The sequence below is a fragment of the Poecilia formosa genome, unplaced genomic scaffold, assembly GCF_000485575.1.
Source record: "Poecilia formosa unplaced genomic scaffold, Poecilia_formosa-5.1.2 Scaffold461, whole genome shotgun sequence".
NCBI lineage: Eukaryota > Metazoa > Chordata > Actinopteri > Cyprinodontiformes > Poeciliidae > Poecilia > Poecilia formosa.
Window position 1 is genome coordinate 269,347 of NW_006800400.1, and position 15,645 is coordinate 284,991.

Below are 15,645 nucleotides of genomic sequence, written 5' to 3' on the forward strand. Positions count from 1 at the left end.
GATACCTGCAGCTTCTACAAACACAAGTTTACTACTAACCTCTGTTGATGAAATATTCGATAAAAACTGTAGGTGAATTCATCAAACCTGCAGAAGTTTTTATATATTTTCGTTTTTTACATCACAACACTGCAGTACTAAAAAGTTAACAATAAGAACTGTTAACAAAAATGCAATGAAAACTGTAAAAATTTGATCCTAGTGTTGAATCGGACCAGTTAAAGGACATCAGCAGTCATTCAGTAAGGAGACATTCACTTGATCCAGGTGTGAAGAAGGAGGACAGCACTATGTGATAGAAGCTCAATAATCCAATATTTCTCTGACGAGTGAACGCACCGTATAACCGAGAGCCCTGCTGCCATGTAAAATGTGTTTGAATATCAACTCAAACAAGAGGGAGACAAATAAACGATATTTGTATCAGGAGTGTATCCCGTTATCGTGCAGCTCACCGATGGAAAGTCAAAGTCTTTCTGGTTGACGAGGTTGAGGACATATTCGATCCTGTACTGGTTCTCCGGACAGGCCAGCTGCACTGGTGGCGTCAGAGTGCTCATGGCTGTTACTATGGTCTGTCACAAGCACACAGGTCCAGAACGAAAAAGGAAACAAAAAATCAGATTATAACAAGACTTTTAAATGCTGAAGAGAAGACAAGACAGAGAAGTTGTTCAATGAGTCACTTACCTCAATAGCTTCTTTAATATTGTTCTTGATGTCCTGAATTTTCTGCTTCTTTTCTCTGAAACAAACAAAACAGACATTTGTTTCAGAAATTGTGTGACAAAAACAATTAGAAGTTTCATATCATAACTTTCCTAAAATAATGAAAGTCTTTTTTTTTTTTTTACAAAATCACTTTTGGCAAACAAAAAACTTGTATGCCATTATTTTTTTTAGGAAGATGACAATATGAAATAAAGCAATTCATTAAGTTTTAAAACTAAGACTGTCAATTGGCACATAATATAAAACTGGCTTTCAAAAGTAACAAGTTATGAAATCTGAAAGTTTTACATTAAATCAAAGATAAAAAATAAAAATAAAAAGTGAATTACCTCATTACAGACTGACAACCTGAGCAGACAGCTCAACTAACCGGCTAATATCAGCTTTTTGTACCAGTGTTGCCATTTGTTTTAGAACTTTTATGCAAATACAACAAAACAGTTTTTACTTAGTCGCAACATGAAAAACGTACGTAGCGCCTTCTCCGAGACCATACATGTTTTCGTCTTGCAAGCAATTCACTTGACATTTTAAACATTTTATGTCCTCGACAGAAAAATCCCAAACGCAAAATTATTGAGGTAAAACATTGATTGGAAACATAACGGTGCGACAGGAAAACTAACTCGAGTTTTTTCTCTTGTGCTTTAATCCGGCAAATTTCAGCGACACGTATGAAAAGTGCAGCAAAAGGAGTTGACAGGGCTCAACTTCATAGGAACGCAAAAGAGTTTGTTTTTGATCTGGAAGGGTAAACAGACCTTCATCGCCATGCGAGGTGCAGAAATTATGTCTGTGCAATGTGAATGATAGCTGTGTGTACAAGACATTTGGGACTCTCTGTGATGGAAATGTTTCTAATAAAGGCAACCAAGGAGCCAGTTTGTCCGTATTTCACCTTGAGCCTGCCAAGACAACAGGGCATTGTGTTTATGACGGCTCCACGTCAGTGAAAAGAGGCGAACGCTGCCTATTTTTTTTTAATGTGCTACTTTTACTGTTAATGTCAGATTTATGTGCAGAGTCAACGTGAACATGAAAAAGGACAATTGGGAACAAAAATGCAAAAACCAGTGAAACTAAAATGTCTGATGAATGTATTTAATCTAAAAGATGGAATTATACATCAGGCCCAGTTTGCTCTTTTTTTTTTTACTGGCGATGCACAATAAATCAACTAAAAAAAACAAATGGATGATAAAGCCTAAACTGACCCTCTAAGGTAAGGTAATTTTATTTATATAGCACATTTTCAGCAACAAGGCAATTCAAAGTGCTTGATGACTACTACTCTACGTTTTGAAAGCGCTGGTCAGTCACACATACCAGACATTCAGTATTTTGTTCCCAGTTCCTCTGGCATCAGTTCAATGATGGACAAAAAAAATTAAGATGATTTCCATTTTCTAAGACAAGCCACCTGTGAGGTCACTGTGCGCCGATAGGGGGAAACGGCGAAGGAGGGGACACAGGACGGTTTATCGGGTTAGAAGGAAGATTGAGAAGGCCCTGTTTACATTTTCAACCTGATAGTCATTATAAATCACATGATTGTGTGTGTGTGTGTGTGTGTGTGTGTGTGTGTGTGTGTGCGCGTGCGCTCACTGTGCAGTGTTGAGTGTGAGGCTCTTCTCCTCTGTGTCTCTGCTTCTTGTTTTTTTTTTTTTGGAGATGTTTTAGGTTTGGCTTGTTTTGTGTTGGGATTCATCTGTAACTTTATCCGTCTGATCAGCTGCAGCAGAAACTCCCCATGTTCTTCTTATATTTTAGCATTATGACTTTAAGTCAGCTATTGTGTGGAAAGCAATTTAGTTTTTGTATCACATCAAAATATCACAATTTCAGTTAAGAATACCTCTTAAAAGATTTTAATTTGTTTGGGAAACGTCGACAACGTCGGTCGAGCACAGTGAATATTTAGCAGCTAAGATTTGACCCAATCACAGACCTTTTCAGCTAAATTAGAAAACTCAACAGGCAAGCCAAGTAAAATTTTACAAATCTAAAGGAAATGGAAGAAAATTAAATATATACAATAGTAGAGCAGTAGACAACACAACCAAGCAAGTCAACCGGATAAACACCAATTTATAAAGAAATACCGCATTTCAAATACTTCCTGTATATAAACTTATGCATAATCACTTTCAAGTCGGTGTGTTCAGGAGTAGCGTTGGTTTTCTTGAGTAATCCCAGCAACACTTGAAATTCTAGGAAATAACTTGATCAGTGTTTCACCCTGTGTCCTTCACCAGGGTCATCAAGGCCACAAGTTGAATGCATCAGTCCACTAGTAAAGTTGTTCCCGAGTATTTCAAGTGCTTCAAAGCATCTTGGGAGTAGGAGAACTTTTGCCAGAATATTTTTGATCCCAGGAGTTACTTGAAGCTTCATCTGCCATAAATTAACAGAGCTGCATTTAGCAATGATCTCTCTCAGAAACTTAAGAGAAACTTTAAAAACTGTAGAAAAATAGTTATTTTCCCTCAAAGGTGAGTGCATGGTGACTGTTGTGTTTTTGTGCAGGTGCAGTTAAAAGCGCCCCTTGTTAAAACGTTTAGTATTTGCGTATATATTGCGCCGCCAGGGTCCCATTACTGCGTTAACTGCGCTGAAGTCTGCTGGAATGAATCTGAATCTGCATTTCCACATCTTACTTTTCGGTATTTTACACATTTAGATTTTTCTAACAGTTTCTGGTGACGTTTCAGACTCATTTTGTTTTATGTGACCGAAGCAGAAACAATCTAAATGTGGTCAACTTTAATAACAATTCACATGAATTATATTATGTTTCTTTGTGTGAAAAGAACAAAACTTTTTTTTCTTTTGTTTAATCAAATTTATGTTAACAGGTATCAAAATGGTTTTTGGAGAATGATTCTATTACTTATGCTTTATTTCATACAAAAATAAAAAACAATCTAAACCATGATTTAAGACATTCCAAGTAGTGAATTGTGAATTAGTTTGGTTCTAACTTATGTGAACTGAATGTAAAACTAGCCCTTGGTAAGAGTTAACTTGCACAATACTGCAAGTGTGAAATTTGACTGAAATAGAAACCACCAATTCAACAATGTGAGGGGGGAAAAAGCTCAAAGGCTGGACTTTGAGCAGTAACTTCTTCTTTCAACTTTTATTTTAATCTTTTGGGGCATGAAATGTATTGTTCATAGTCAGCTTTTGGGTTCAAAATAGTCTTTTTTTTTAAGCCCAAAAAGTTTCACACAGTTTTATCCCTTTGTTTTGACCACTTGAAAGCTCCAGTGGTGAATGCCTTGGCCAAGAACAGTGCAGTCATCACAGTTAAAAGGAACATGGAGATCTAAGTGGGTGTTTCATTCATTCTCCCAAATCTGACCAACAGCAGATACCAGCAAACTTCCGGTGACAAATTACTCTGACTTTACCACAACACTTCTTCCATTCTCCTCAAATCTTTCATCGCTAGCACCACTCAACATTTTGAGGTCGTAAAATCAGCATATTTACGTCGAGCTGGAGGATCTGTGGAAATTAAAACCCATTACTATGCCTGTCATGTGAACCCCGACCAGCAACTGGTCTGCTGTTTTGGTCTCAACAGATTTTCACTGACAAAAGTTATTTAATGTCACACATCTGACCCGAGCAGTCAAACACACTCGTGTCAACAAAATTAAATGAAGGCACTGCAGTTTATCGAATGTGGGGAAAGTTAGCTATTGCCTGCTATCCAATTTATGGTGCAGTCAAGTTTGCCGGACAGACACATCCATCCCTACGCAGGACGTGGACAGACATGTACTCTTTGTATAAAAACAGTGTTGTGCGCACACAAGCACTGTTCAGTGTTGTGGAGTCACACACTGGGTCATATGCTCTAGTCTGCCTAAGGTGCTGATTTTCTAGTCAAACCTTGCAAAGATGCTTCTGTCCCGACCAATACATGACCACCACCAGACCAACCCACGCTTAGTCACTGACACACAATAACTCACACACAAATTCCTTTTTAGCTCACTAAAATAAGCAAGGCTCAAGAATGTGGTCTAGAAACAAACAAAAACAGGAAGAGAACAGCTTTCTGGAGAGCTGTGGAGAAAAAAAAAAGATGAAAAAAAAGTGACTATTGGTTTGTGTCCAGAGCTTTACCAAAAAAAAAAAGGGGGAAAGCTCACATTGTACAATCAGTTCGTCAGACTTCCCACAGGGTTTCTCAGACCTGGGCTACAACCAATGTGGTAAAACACAAGTTAATCAGCAGTGATTGCCACTGAACATGAACTAATCCAGCCAGAGCTGTCACAGCATCGGCTCTAAAAACTCGCTGATGCCATTAGTCAGAGCTCGTCATCCAACATCAGTGTCTGGCCTCCCAGATGTCCTCCTGGAAGAATGGTCCAAGATTTCCCCAAAAACACAAAAAAGCCTTCCCGAGAGAAGACGCAAAGGGTGGACCAACAACACCCTTCCCATTGTTTAGCCTATGGATAAACAATGGGATCCCACTCAAGTTAATTTGAGTGAAGACAAACAAGTCAATATTTTCTGTACCGTAGAAGAACGTAGCACAATATTAGCGTTACAATATTAGCGTTTTCTTGTTCTCTCCTTGCATTCCCTGTTTCGTTTTATTGTAGAGGCCTCACTTACTTCAACTTCCTGTCAGGTTTTAGTTCTTCTTTTCAGGAGCCTGCACACCTTCCAAATGAAAACCGGTTCCAAGATTATCGACCCTAAATCATATCAGTTTATGTTGTCGCATATGACGTGAAAATGTATTTGCCCTCTTAGAGATTTTTTCTGTTTTTGCTTTGTTGTCATTCGACAATTTAAGACTGAGAACAATTAAAAAAAACATACATAGAAAAATTTTAAAGAACTGAGTAAATACGAAATGTAGTGTTTAAATTTGGATTTTTTTTTCTCTTCTGGAGGGGAGAACAACCTGTCCAAGCCGACTTACTCCTTCATGTACTGTCCTGCCGTTTGTGTCACCATTGGCATCAAAAGCTGGTTTTTGATTTACAGTGGTCTCTAACACCACTGTAAAAGATTTTATAATTCAAGAAGCTTAAGGTAATACCACAGCATCACAATTAAATCCAACTCTGGACTTTGACTGGACCAATTGTGATTCTTTTTAGCCAGTCAGAGGTGGCTAAGATTATGGACCGGTGCCTGGGCATCATTTTCCACTTCTTTTGTGTCGCTCCACAGAATATTTCCTCTAACGTCTTCGGATCATCAGAGGAAGCTAATTTCGCCCTGACTCCTTATTGTTGAATCGTATGTTATTAAAGTCTGCGTAATAATCTGAAACATTTAAATTAGTGCCTCAACCAAAGAAATTCCTTGCTGGTAGTAAAAACGCAGCTCATTGAGAAGAGCTGCCCACCTGTAGCTCACCTGGATGGCACATCAGACAGAAATTAGAAGAGCTCACAATTACTTAAAATAGCTGTTTATATAACGTATAACTGTGTATAATCAGCTCTACTTTCTGGCGTGTTACAATAAGCATCACATGAGTTTTGTTGCCTTAGGAGGCCCCTAAAAAACTGAGGTGTGTTGCTCAAAAATACAAAAAAAAAAGTAGATAGTTTTTATAGATATAAAAAACTCATTTATTTACATTTAGGTTGCTTTGTAATTTTGAACAAAAAGAGAAAAGGTTCAGCCCGGGTGCCTTGATGCGCCGTGATCTTAAGCGAACAGCGGATACGGCTCGTTTGTGAATCGTACTCACTCTGCATTGAAGCCGTTGACATGTAGGATCCTCATCTGTTTCACGATGGTGCTCTTTCCCGACTCACCAGCTCCTGAGGGGGAAAAAAAAATTAAAAAAAGGTATTTTGTTTGAAAAAGAAACCAAAGAACCCTATACATATGAAAAGCCCCTTTCTAAAGATCAGCACAGATGTTTGAATTGTTTAAGCTTTTCATTTTATTAAAGGAAAATGCACCGTCAACTATAACTTTTTGGTTTTGTGTAAAGGTTTGGACAAGTCCTGCCTTAAGTCGACATATTCAAATATTTTTTTGTGTTCAGACTGAATCGTGACTTTGAACTTTTCAAGAAAAATAACCAGGAGTCACAAAATGATATGCAAACATTAGCAAAAAATAAAAAAATAAAAAAACTGGGCTAAACCCAAGAGCGGGTTACTGAAGGTTGATGAGAATCCAGTAGAACTGCGTAGGAAAGTTAGAGACTGGGAAACCCTAAATCCAAAATCCTCAAAATCCTGAACCACTGCTCTGCTAAAAGTATATTTAAAGTGGTGCAAAGGTGGTGAACGGCCACAGTGAACAGTTAAATTATTGACAATCTAAAAAAGTATTCCTGTCAATACATGAGTTTTACAGACAAGTCGAAGTCTTGCTGGAGTGAGTATTGGCTTGAGTGCTCCGCGTCTGTTTGACAACAAACTCAAATTAACGCTACGCGGTCCTGCCGGGTCGTTGACTGTGCATCGGCAGGTCGCTAACTCACTGTATCTGCCGTCAGAACGAAACTCGCATCTGCTGCTCTGTAATGTCGGCCCTGCAGAAAGCACAGCTAGGTGAGGAATGAGCTGCATACTGTACAGGAGAACCAGGCTGCAGCTCTTCTTGGGCTGACCAATGTTTTTCCTAAGATATTGCTTTTTGTAAATGTCCTTGATGATGGATATTAACTCCAGGATTTTCAGAGTTTTCAGGCCTAAACCAGCCTTGATTGGTTTAACAAAACAAGAGTCACAGAAGTTAGTACAGAGGTTTTATTCTGCTGAGGTAGACTGCTTCAGACCAGGCTACAACAGATAGGATGAGCTATGTGTTTTTACCGAGAGGTCAGAGGTCATAACAGTCTGGAAAACATAATTAACAGTAACAAAACAACAACAATAAAACACAATGTTTTAATTTAATTTTTCATAATTAAATGGGCTGATACACTTACAGGTACTTGTATATTTAAGCAAAATAGAAGTGATGCTGCTCAAAGTGCTCATAAATAGCTGTTAGCCGAAAATTATAAACATAAAAATACTTCTAGTTCATGTAGTTGACATTCAAGAAAACCAATCAAGTTATGGACTCAGTGATTCCTTGATCATTCCTGACCAATGTGGACTTATCAATAAGTCCTTGATCTGCTAGGCAGAAAACTGCGACCTTCAAGCAGGAACAGGATGCAACGCTGCCGATTTGATTTGTTGCACCAAAGTAGAAACAAACAAACGGGCATAACTTTCTTCATTACACTCACCAAAATGACTAACTGTAAATAAGACACTAATAACAGGTTAACAATAAAGGATTTCTTCATGCATGTCAGCCCTGTGACGGGGCGGCAATGTGTTTGAGGCGCACCCCGCCTCTCACCCCGCCTCTCACCCATCTGACCGCTCCAGACGGGTGGAGGGACGGTTCAACTTGAAACTCATGGGATGCATACATTCAGAAATCAAGCCAAAAAAATAATTCGGCACAATAATCCAAAATCTCAAATGTGGAGATGAAACATGTTCTTTAAAAGCAGGGATTAAAATCCTGCTAATCAACTCCAGCCCATCCCTGGATAGCGACTACTTCACGAATGAGCAAATTAAAAACCAAACTAACTAAACAGAGGGGAGGGGGGGAAACTACCACAGCCTGCTGGCTGCACTGCATGTGACTTTAGAGCAATCCTTATATTATCTGTTTCTGTAGACCACAGTAAAACCATATCCACATATAAATCTATATATGCAAAAAAGAAGCTAATAACGCCATGGATGTCTATGAAGTTACAATGAAAAGAAAAAAAAGGGAACCAGCTTTAACGGCACACATCATTGTTTTGGGTCTCGTCCCACTGTTCTGATGTCGCCACAACTTCCTCCATGAGAAAAATATAAGCTTGTCAAGCGTGATCCATACTGACTGGGAACAAACTAATCAAACATTATGATTTTTACAAAGAGCAGAGCTCCTCAATCTACACAACATGATCGATTTGATAAAATAAGTGTAAACTCACACAAACATGAACATATAACAACTGAATGCTACATACTGACCTATTTAGGTTTTGTAAGTGTAACTTTCAAACCCAATTTTTACCCAATGCCTTCCTGGGAGAAAAACAAACAATAACCTGCCAAATTAGATTTATTAGGCATTTCTCATTTCAAAATTCTACACTTTGCATTCTTCACTCACATTTCAATAATCTTTCCAACCACATTCTGGATATTTGATGAGAAAACATATACTTTTAATCCAGATGCATTGTACATTCCTCAGATTATTAAAAATGCCTTTTGTCTTCCGATTAGAGAGAAAAAGCTAAAATTTTCCTACTTATTTGCACAAATTTTGAGTCCCTATATGTCAAAAATCAAGGAATAAATTATCCAAATAAATACAGATTCTTCTATACACAGTTTTAATTTTCTTTTTTTCCATTAGCTGAAATTAAAAAACACTAACGTCTCTGCTTTTTGTTTTTTTAGGATCTAGACGGTTTCCGGCTGGATCACCATGGATCCAGTTTAAGTCCCGATCTGAAAGGGAAATGGCCCTTTTTGGTTTCTGAAGTCTTATTTTTGGGCTCAGGGAATCAGCTAGAAAAGCAAATGAGCTACATAAAAACAGTAGTAGTGATGTTGGAAGTCAGATTTCAATGAAATCGTCTACAGAAATTTCAGAAATTCACATATTTCTATTTTCAATAACCAAAAAAAAAAAAAGAAAAAGAAAAACTCTAAGTCTATTTTTCCCCACATACGTATTCTGACTAGGAAAATCACCACACCTGATTCTAGACTTTTCTAGACTTTCTGCTTTTATTGTGGGATTTTTTTTGGCCTACATGCTAAAATAATCCCTTTTCCCCCAACTCCACACCAATAAATCTAAATATTCTGTAACAAAAAGTGCACACATTAACTCTAAAAGGTACACGAAATTGCTTTAATTAGGATCAGAAGCTACTTAAAAATACAATAAAAGACAACTGCAGCATGTTTTCATGCTGACAGGCCTTCAGTCTGAGAGCAACAGGCTGAAAAGCCCATCACAGTGCTGCCTTTTCGGCCTTATGCAATGGCAGTCACACTGTTGACAATGTTTCCTAAAACAACACCCAGAAGGCCATGCAGGGAGGAAGCAGCGTCTCAACTGTGAAAACTATGAGGCCTGAAGAACAACCGCAAAAAGAGAAAGAGATCAATAAATCAAAGGCTGGAGCTCATTTCTCAGGGAGGCCCCAAAACTCCTCCTCTCTCCCCTTTGCTTGGTACTTCACACTTCTGGGTAGATTCATGTAAAGTGGAATTATGTTGACCATTATCTCAATTGAAAATGATCAGCTGTCAATATACGATGCCATTCTAAGCTTGTTAAAGAACAAAAATATGACGTCAACTACACACTTGAAACAAATCTGCAACTAAATGTATTTAGAATGTACTGCTAATACACCGACAGCGATATATATAGTACAGTTGTTCCAAAAATAGCAGACCTTTAATTGTTAAACATATATGTTCAATGCACTGATGAACAGAATGTGAGTCAACAAGTAATAAACATCATACATTTGTTTCTCCCTAAAGTGAAGCATCAGAACACATGAAGAGGTTTTTTTTCTGTTATTTTAAACAAAACACTTTCCCCCCCTCGTATTTTTACCCCCCATTTAAGATGAAATGCCATCTCAGAAATGAATAGTTGCATGAATTCAGCTACACATTTTAGTCATTCTCGTGATGATTAAATACTTCGAATTGACAAAGACCTTTCTTGCTTTTTCCAGAAAGGATTAGGGTTACTTCTGTTCTTTAAACATTGAGATAAGCACCATTTTGACAATTATTGACCCATGCCATTCCTTTTTCAAGTTTTAAAGAGTTTCACATGGTAAAAACAACAACAAAATTAAAGATTACGCAGTTTCAGTCTGGATTTTTTATAAGCTTTTAGAACGATTTTCAAAAAAGGTGTGTAAAACTAAATGATTGGCTGATTGGATTGTAGGCAGTAAAAATGGTTGACAAATAAAGCTGGGTGTCTGGGTTAACTAACACAATTCAATTTTATTCACTATTATTGATAAGTGTGAAGTATCTCGTAAACCACAAGGTATTTTCTTTGCAGGTGACAAACATTATTGTTCTGGGATTAAATCAAAAGATGTTCTAGAAAATAAGGTTTATTACAGGGTTAAAACTTGGGTTGTTTCATAATTTTGCACAATTAAAGGTATAAAGTATGATTTTAAAAAAAATATTTTTACTAAACATAATGCTTGCAGTAAGTCATTGCCAAATAACTTGCAATAATTCTTAACAAATACGTCACATTAAAGATGTGTGAGCCATGTCTGAAAACACAGAATGCACTTCAGAATAAAACTAAAACTGGGTTGCAGCAGATCATATGGAACTGGTTTGCTAGGAAAACCAGTGCAGGCATGAATGCAAACTGAAAGGTTTCCCGATACATCCAGAAATCTGTCAGAATTGACCCGTATGAGCTGTAATAATCACTAATGTGAGCTAGTTTGGGCAGTTTATCAATTCACCGCGCAAAACACAAAAAACAAAATAAGTGCTCATGCTCGGCACACATCATAAACGAGAACATTTTTAATTGTTTTCATTCATAACCATCCTTTTTGCTAATGAACATAGAAAACCCCCCACACCCCACCCCAGAGAATATGTCCCCAAACCATATTCTGGACATCCTTATTCATATTTCAAGTTTGCTCTTTGTGAAAGCACCAGCTTGGCATAAAAGCAATAAATATTCTCTGTATCAAAAAATGTTGCAAAATGTTACAATTTGCTACATGTGAAGCCAAATGCAAGAAACATATGAACTGAATTCAGCTGCCAAATGAAGGATGTGCAACAGATTCATGTTTTAGTCGGAGTAAAACAGGACTGAACTGACTGTCAAGTACGTCTTGTCTGTACAAAAGTGATAAACAGGATTTCCTGTGGCCAAAAACTATTTCACGAAGACGTTACATGGATAACACTTTATCTTTATTGAAATTATAGGTGGCGTGTATTTATAGAAATCTGACTAAATGTAGAGCTTTCTGTCTGATAACAATGTTTCAGTGTTAAGTTGTAAAATGTGGGAGCATTTTACATTTATCAGCTAATTGGTTCATACATCCCAGTAGTTTTGCAAAGTCCAGCCCAGTTTAAGGCATGAAAACGCTTGCAGGGCTCCAGAACGTTTACGACCCTTTCCAGACTCGGCTGGAGTTCGTAGCCCCTTTCAGTCTATTCTTAAGGTACACATAAAAATGTTCACTCCAAATTTATAGTGGATGTTTTTTACAGGGATCAGACTCTAAAGGTGGAACTTGAAAATACCGGCATAGTGGAAGAAAAGAGGCATGGAAGGAATATCATTACCAAGCTTGGGGTTGCAAAGGATGGTACGTTATAACACTTCAAGTGCCATGAATCACAACTCAACTTTCCAAATACATATTTAGCAAATTGGATGGACATTCAGAACTGAAACAGATTCTAATTACAAAGACCAGAAGACCTTGGCAGAGGAAAAATGAGATGTTGGGGGCAAAAAACACAGTCGGTTAATTGTAGCTGATATCAGTGAAGTATTATTGATTTTGAAATGTAATGTTTTTCCAATGTCTTGTTTCTTTTGATGGATAAGTGGTGGGCAGATAGATGGACAGACAGACAAAAGGACAGAGAAGAATGGATGATAAAGAAACAGAAAAGTAGATAGATGGATGAATGAATGAATTACATGGGAGGACAGGTGACGACATGATGGATAAAAATTGGTGGATAAGAGGACTTGATGGAAAAACTGGTAGATCTATGCATGGATCCAACTTTAGGGCAGTGGGATATAAAATATGTAGGGGCAAAAATATGCTCTTTCCCCCCACACTAATTTTCCTGACAGATTTTGCGGTACAACAATATGGCAAAAAGGCTTAAAAAGTTAAAGTTTAAACTTGAAGGCTGTGAGTACGTGAAACCAAAGTCAAATTTCTTGTTTGTGCACAAAATCTGCCAATAAAGTTGGTTCTGATATGAAAAGGCAATGGACTAAATAATAAAGCCTAAAGCAAAAATATCTATAGAGCTAATAAACAGGGATAGGAGGTGAAACAAAAAAAAAAACAAAAAAAGGTGTCAGCCAAACTCACCTAAAAGTAGTAGTCTGTGTGTTGCTCTGTAGATCTGTTTGTCCTTTTGGAGCTGCTTCTCAATCTTTTTGTTTGCTTCTCTTTGTGCCTTCTCCTCATTTCTCTGGTCTTCGGTCTTACTGTTGCCCAAACAACCCATCTTCCCGCAAGAAAAAAAAAAGGAAAAAAATGGGGGTCCAGGGGAGGAGGAAGAGGAGTGGAAGAAGTAGAAGCGGAGGGAGGGGGAGTATGTAGAAACGAAAATAAATAAGTAAAAATTGTCTAGGTCCCTCGCTTGACCCTCGGATTTGGCAACAATGTAACACACATTTACACAGCTATAGTTTGGAAAACTGTCCGTAGTTTAATTCTGGACAGGCAATGTGGGCATAAAGCGCATTTTGCTGTCAGAAAAAGGGCAGGATACTGCTGCTGACGACACGGAGGCCGCCTTCTCAGTTAGCTTTCAATCCTCCTTTATTTTTCCCCCCTCCTTACATTCACTTTAGTGTTTGTTTTTCTTATTAACTTCCCCCCTCGACAAACTGGTAGGTAATTATAATCCACAGCGTCCGTTACGACACCAAAAAGCGAGATTTCACCTCGAAAGGAGGCAGCGAAAAGAGCCTAATTTGCATCTCCGAAAGCCGGGGTCTTGCGTCTCACTGCTGCCCGTGACAAGGAGCTGAACTCGGCGCGTCCGAAAGGCTCGGCCGGGCTGAGGCGCTGCTCGTCTCCGCGTCGTCTTTGACAAGAAACATGTCCAAAGGTGTACACTGTCTTTTTTTTTTTTTTTTTTTTTGGGTGGATTTTTCTCGCTCCCCGATGGCTGTCTTTGGTCGGGTACCCACCTAGGAGATCAGCAGGAAGGGAAATAATATGTATACCCAAACGAGCTACATGTATGATATTCTTCTTCCTTTCGTCGTCATTTGACTCCTTCTCCGCATCAAATAGAGCTCCAAACTCGCTGCGGTTGTCTTTCCGTCGCCACCTCTAACTCCGAAACGAGACCCCCAATTTGTCCTCCTTATTTGTGATGGCTGTTCCTTGCTGTATTTTCTCCTCCAAAGGGCCCTCTCTCTCTCTCCCTCTCTCTCTCCCTCTCTCTCTCACTCTCTCTCTCCCTCCCTCTCTTTTGTTGCAGAAATGTGTTATCAGTCCTTCACATCACCACCGAGCCTCTAAAACTGCGCACCGATATACTGATTCCAGATGAATCACCCGACGAGAAAACCCCGATTTCAGAAAAAGGGTGGGTTAAAGAAAATAAAGAGAAAACGTGACCAAGATCCGAGAATCCTTCGAAATGTATCCACGTTTCTTGCAGGTAAAAAAAAAAAAAGAATCAACCCCCGCTGTCAGGCTTCAGTTTTTACACGGCCTCTAAATGTTTACAAACCTACAGACTGTCACACAAACAGATATTTACAGATCTCCCCCCACCCCCCACACACCCCTTGAATCCGAGGAGGGTAAACACGCCACAGGCTTGACACTCTTACATGTGCATTTACATTCAGAAAAAATAGGACGCGGGGCTCTTGTGGCAGCACATTCCCATCGTGAAAGGCCGCTCCTCTCCGGGGGGGCGAGGTGGGGGTGCGCGCTGGACGAGGAAGGTGAAACACGGTCCCAAGAAGCGAGTCTTCGGGGGTTGTTATTATTATTTTCTCCCTTTCTCTTCCTCCGAGAATAGTAGGCTACACTGAAGAGGCAGACGGCGCTGAAGAGACGCGGGGTGGGGCCACACGGCGCTCATTGAACCCTGGGAAGGAAGGACCGAGAGAGGCGGAGAGGAGAGGCCGCTGCGCTTCGTCACATGGCCGGGGCGCGGAGCTGCGTCAGCGGCACGGCCGTGCGCAGAAAACGGCGCCCTCTTCGAAGAAAAAGGACCGTAACAGGGTGGGATCCCTGCTGACCAAGGGTCAGCGGCCTGCAGCGGATTTACATCCAAACAGCGGGTAATTAAATGCTCCGATCTTACAGGAATAAACTGGGAATAATGACGTGTTAAAGCTACTAATGCGACTTTTCTGTAAAATTGATTTTAAAAAAATACCTTATCATATAGTTTGTCACCTATAGATCATGTCATGGCCACTTTTTATTTTTATTTTTACTGTCATTCTTTATGTAATCGACATTAAAAAAACCCTAGCTTCCCCAAAACAGGCTCCCAGGAGCACATGCATTTGATGACGTCACACAAGGCATAAGAAGACTGGCCACTCTTTCAGTGGTGTTGCAGCTGTAGCTGGTATTCACACTTCAGCAAAAAAAAAAAAAAAATTCTGTTCTTTTTGAATTGGGACAATGTGTGTTACTTCCCAGATATTAACAAAGTCTAAACAAACAATTTTAATTCATGTAAATGGATCTGAGATACAGAAGTTGAATAACTCCCTTTGCATGGGGGGTCACTGGGCAGACTCATGAAAAAGACTCAGTCCACCCGTTTGTCTGACCACGCAGACGATTTTACTGAAATGTCACTTCCTCCTTCCTCACACCGCCACACCCCACTTTGCTTTAAGTATCCTCTGCTATTTGAATGGGAATAAATGCAAATACTGGGTGACTGGCATAGTTAAAGCACAATAAACAAACTGTGCAACCTCAACCACCATGCCAGACAACGACAACCACAACTACATCAAATCACTGCTGACTGGGAAGATTAATAGAAAAATCACAGACGTACAAAGAACTAAAGTCTGTCACTGTAGTCTGTCTCCACTGAGCTGCATAAATAACTTCAGAAAAAG

At 39.1% G+C, this 15,645-nt stretch overlaps 2 protein-coding genes across 2 annotated transcripts in view; one reads left to right on the forward strand and one right to left on the reverse strand.

Moving 5' to 3' along the window:
- The window catches only part of gnas (GNAS complex locus), a 28,303-nt gene extending 13,735 nt beyond the window's left edge, over positions 1–14,568 (reverse strand). Inside the window, exons 1-4 of the mRNA XM_007577946.2 lie at positions 12,899–14,568; positions 6,467–6,539; positions 691–745; positions 456–575 (exon numbers count right to left, since the gene is read on the reverse strand). Of these exons, the coding sequence (XP_007578008.1) occupies positions 456–575; positions 691–745; positions 6,467–6,539; positions 12,899–13,037 (387 nt within the window). The 5' untranslated portion in view covers positions 13,038–14,568. The remainder of the gene's footprint in view (positions 1–455; positions 576–690; positions 746–6,466; positions 6,540–12,898) is intronic.
- Positions 14,569–14,749: 181 nt separating this feature from the next.
- LOC103156056 (piezo-type mechanosensitive ion channel component 2) overlaps positions 14,750–15,645 on the forward strand; it is a 51,687-nt gene continuing 50,791 nt past the window's right edge. The window contains exon 1 of the mRNA XM_016663979.1: positions 14,750–14,841. The gene's annotated coding sequence lies outside the window, so the exon portion shown is untranslated. The remainder of the gene's footprint in view (positions 14,842–15,645) is intronic.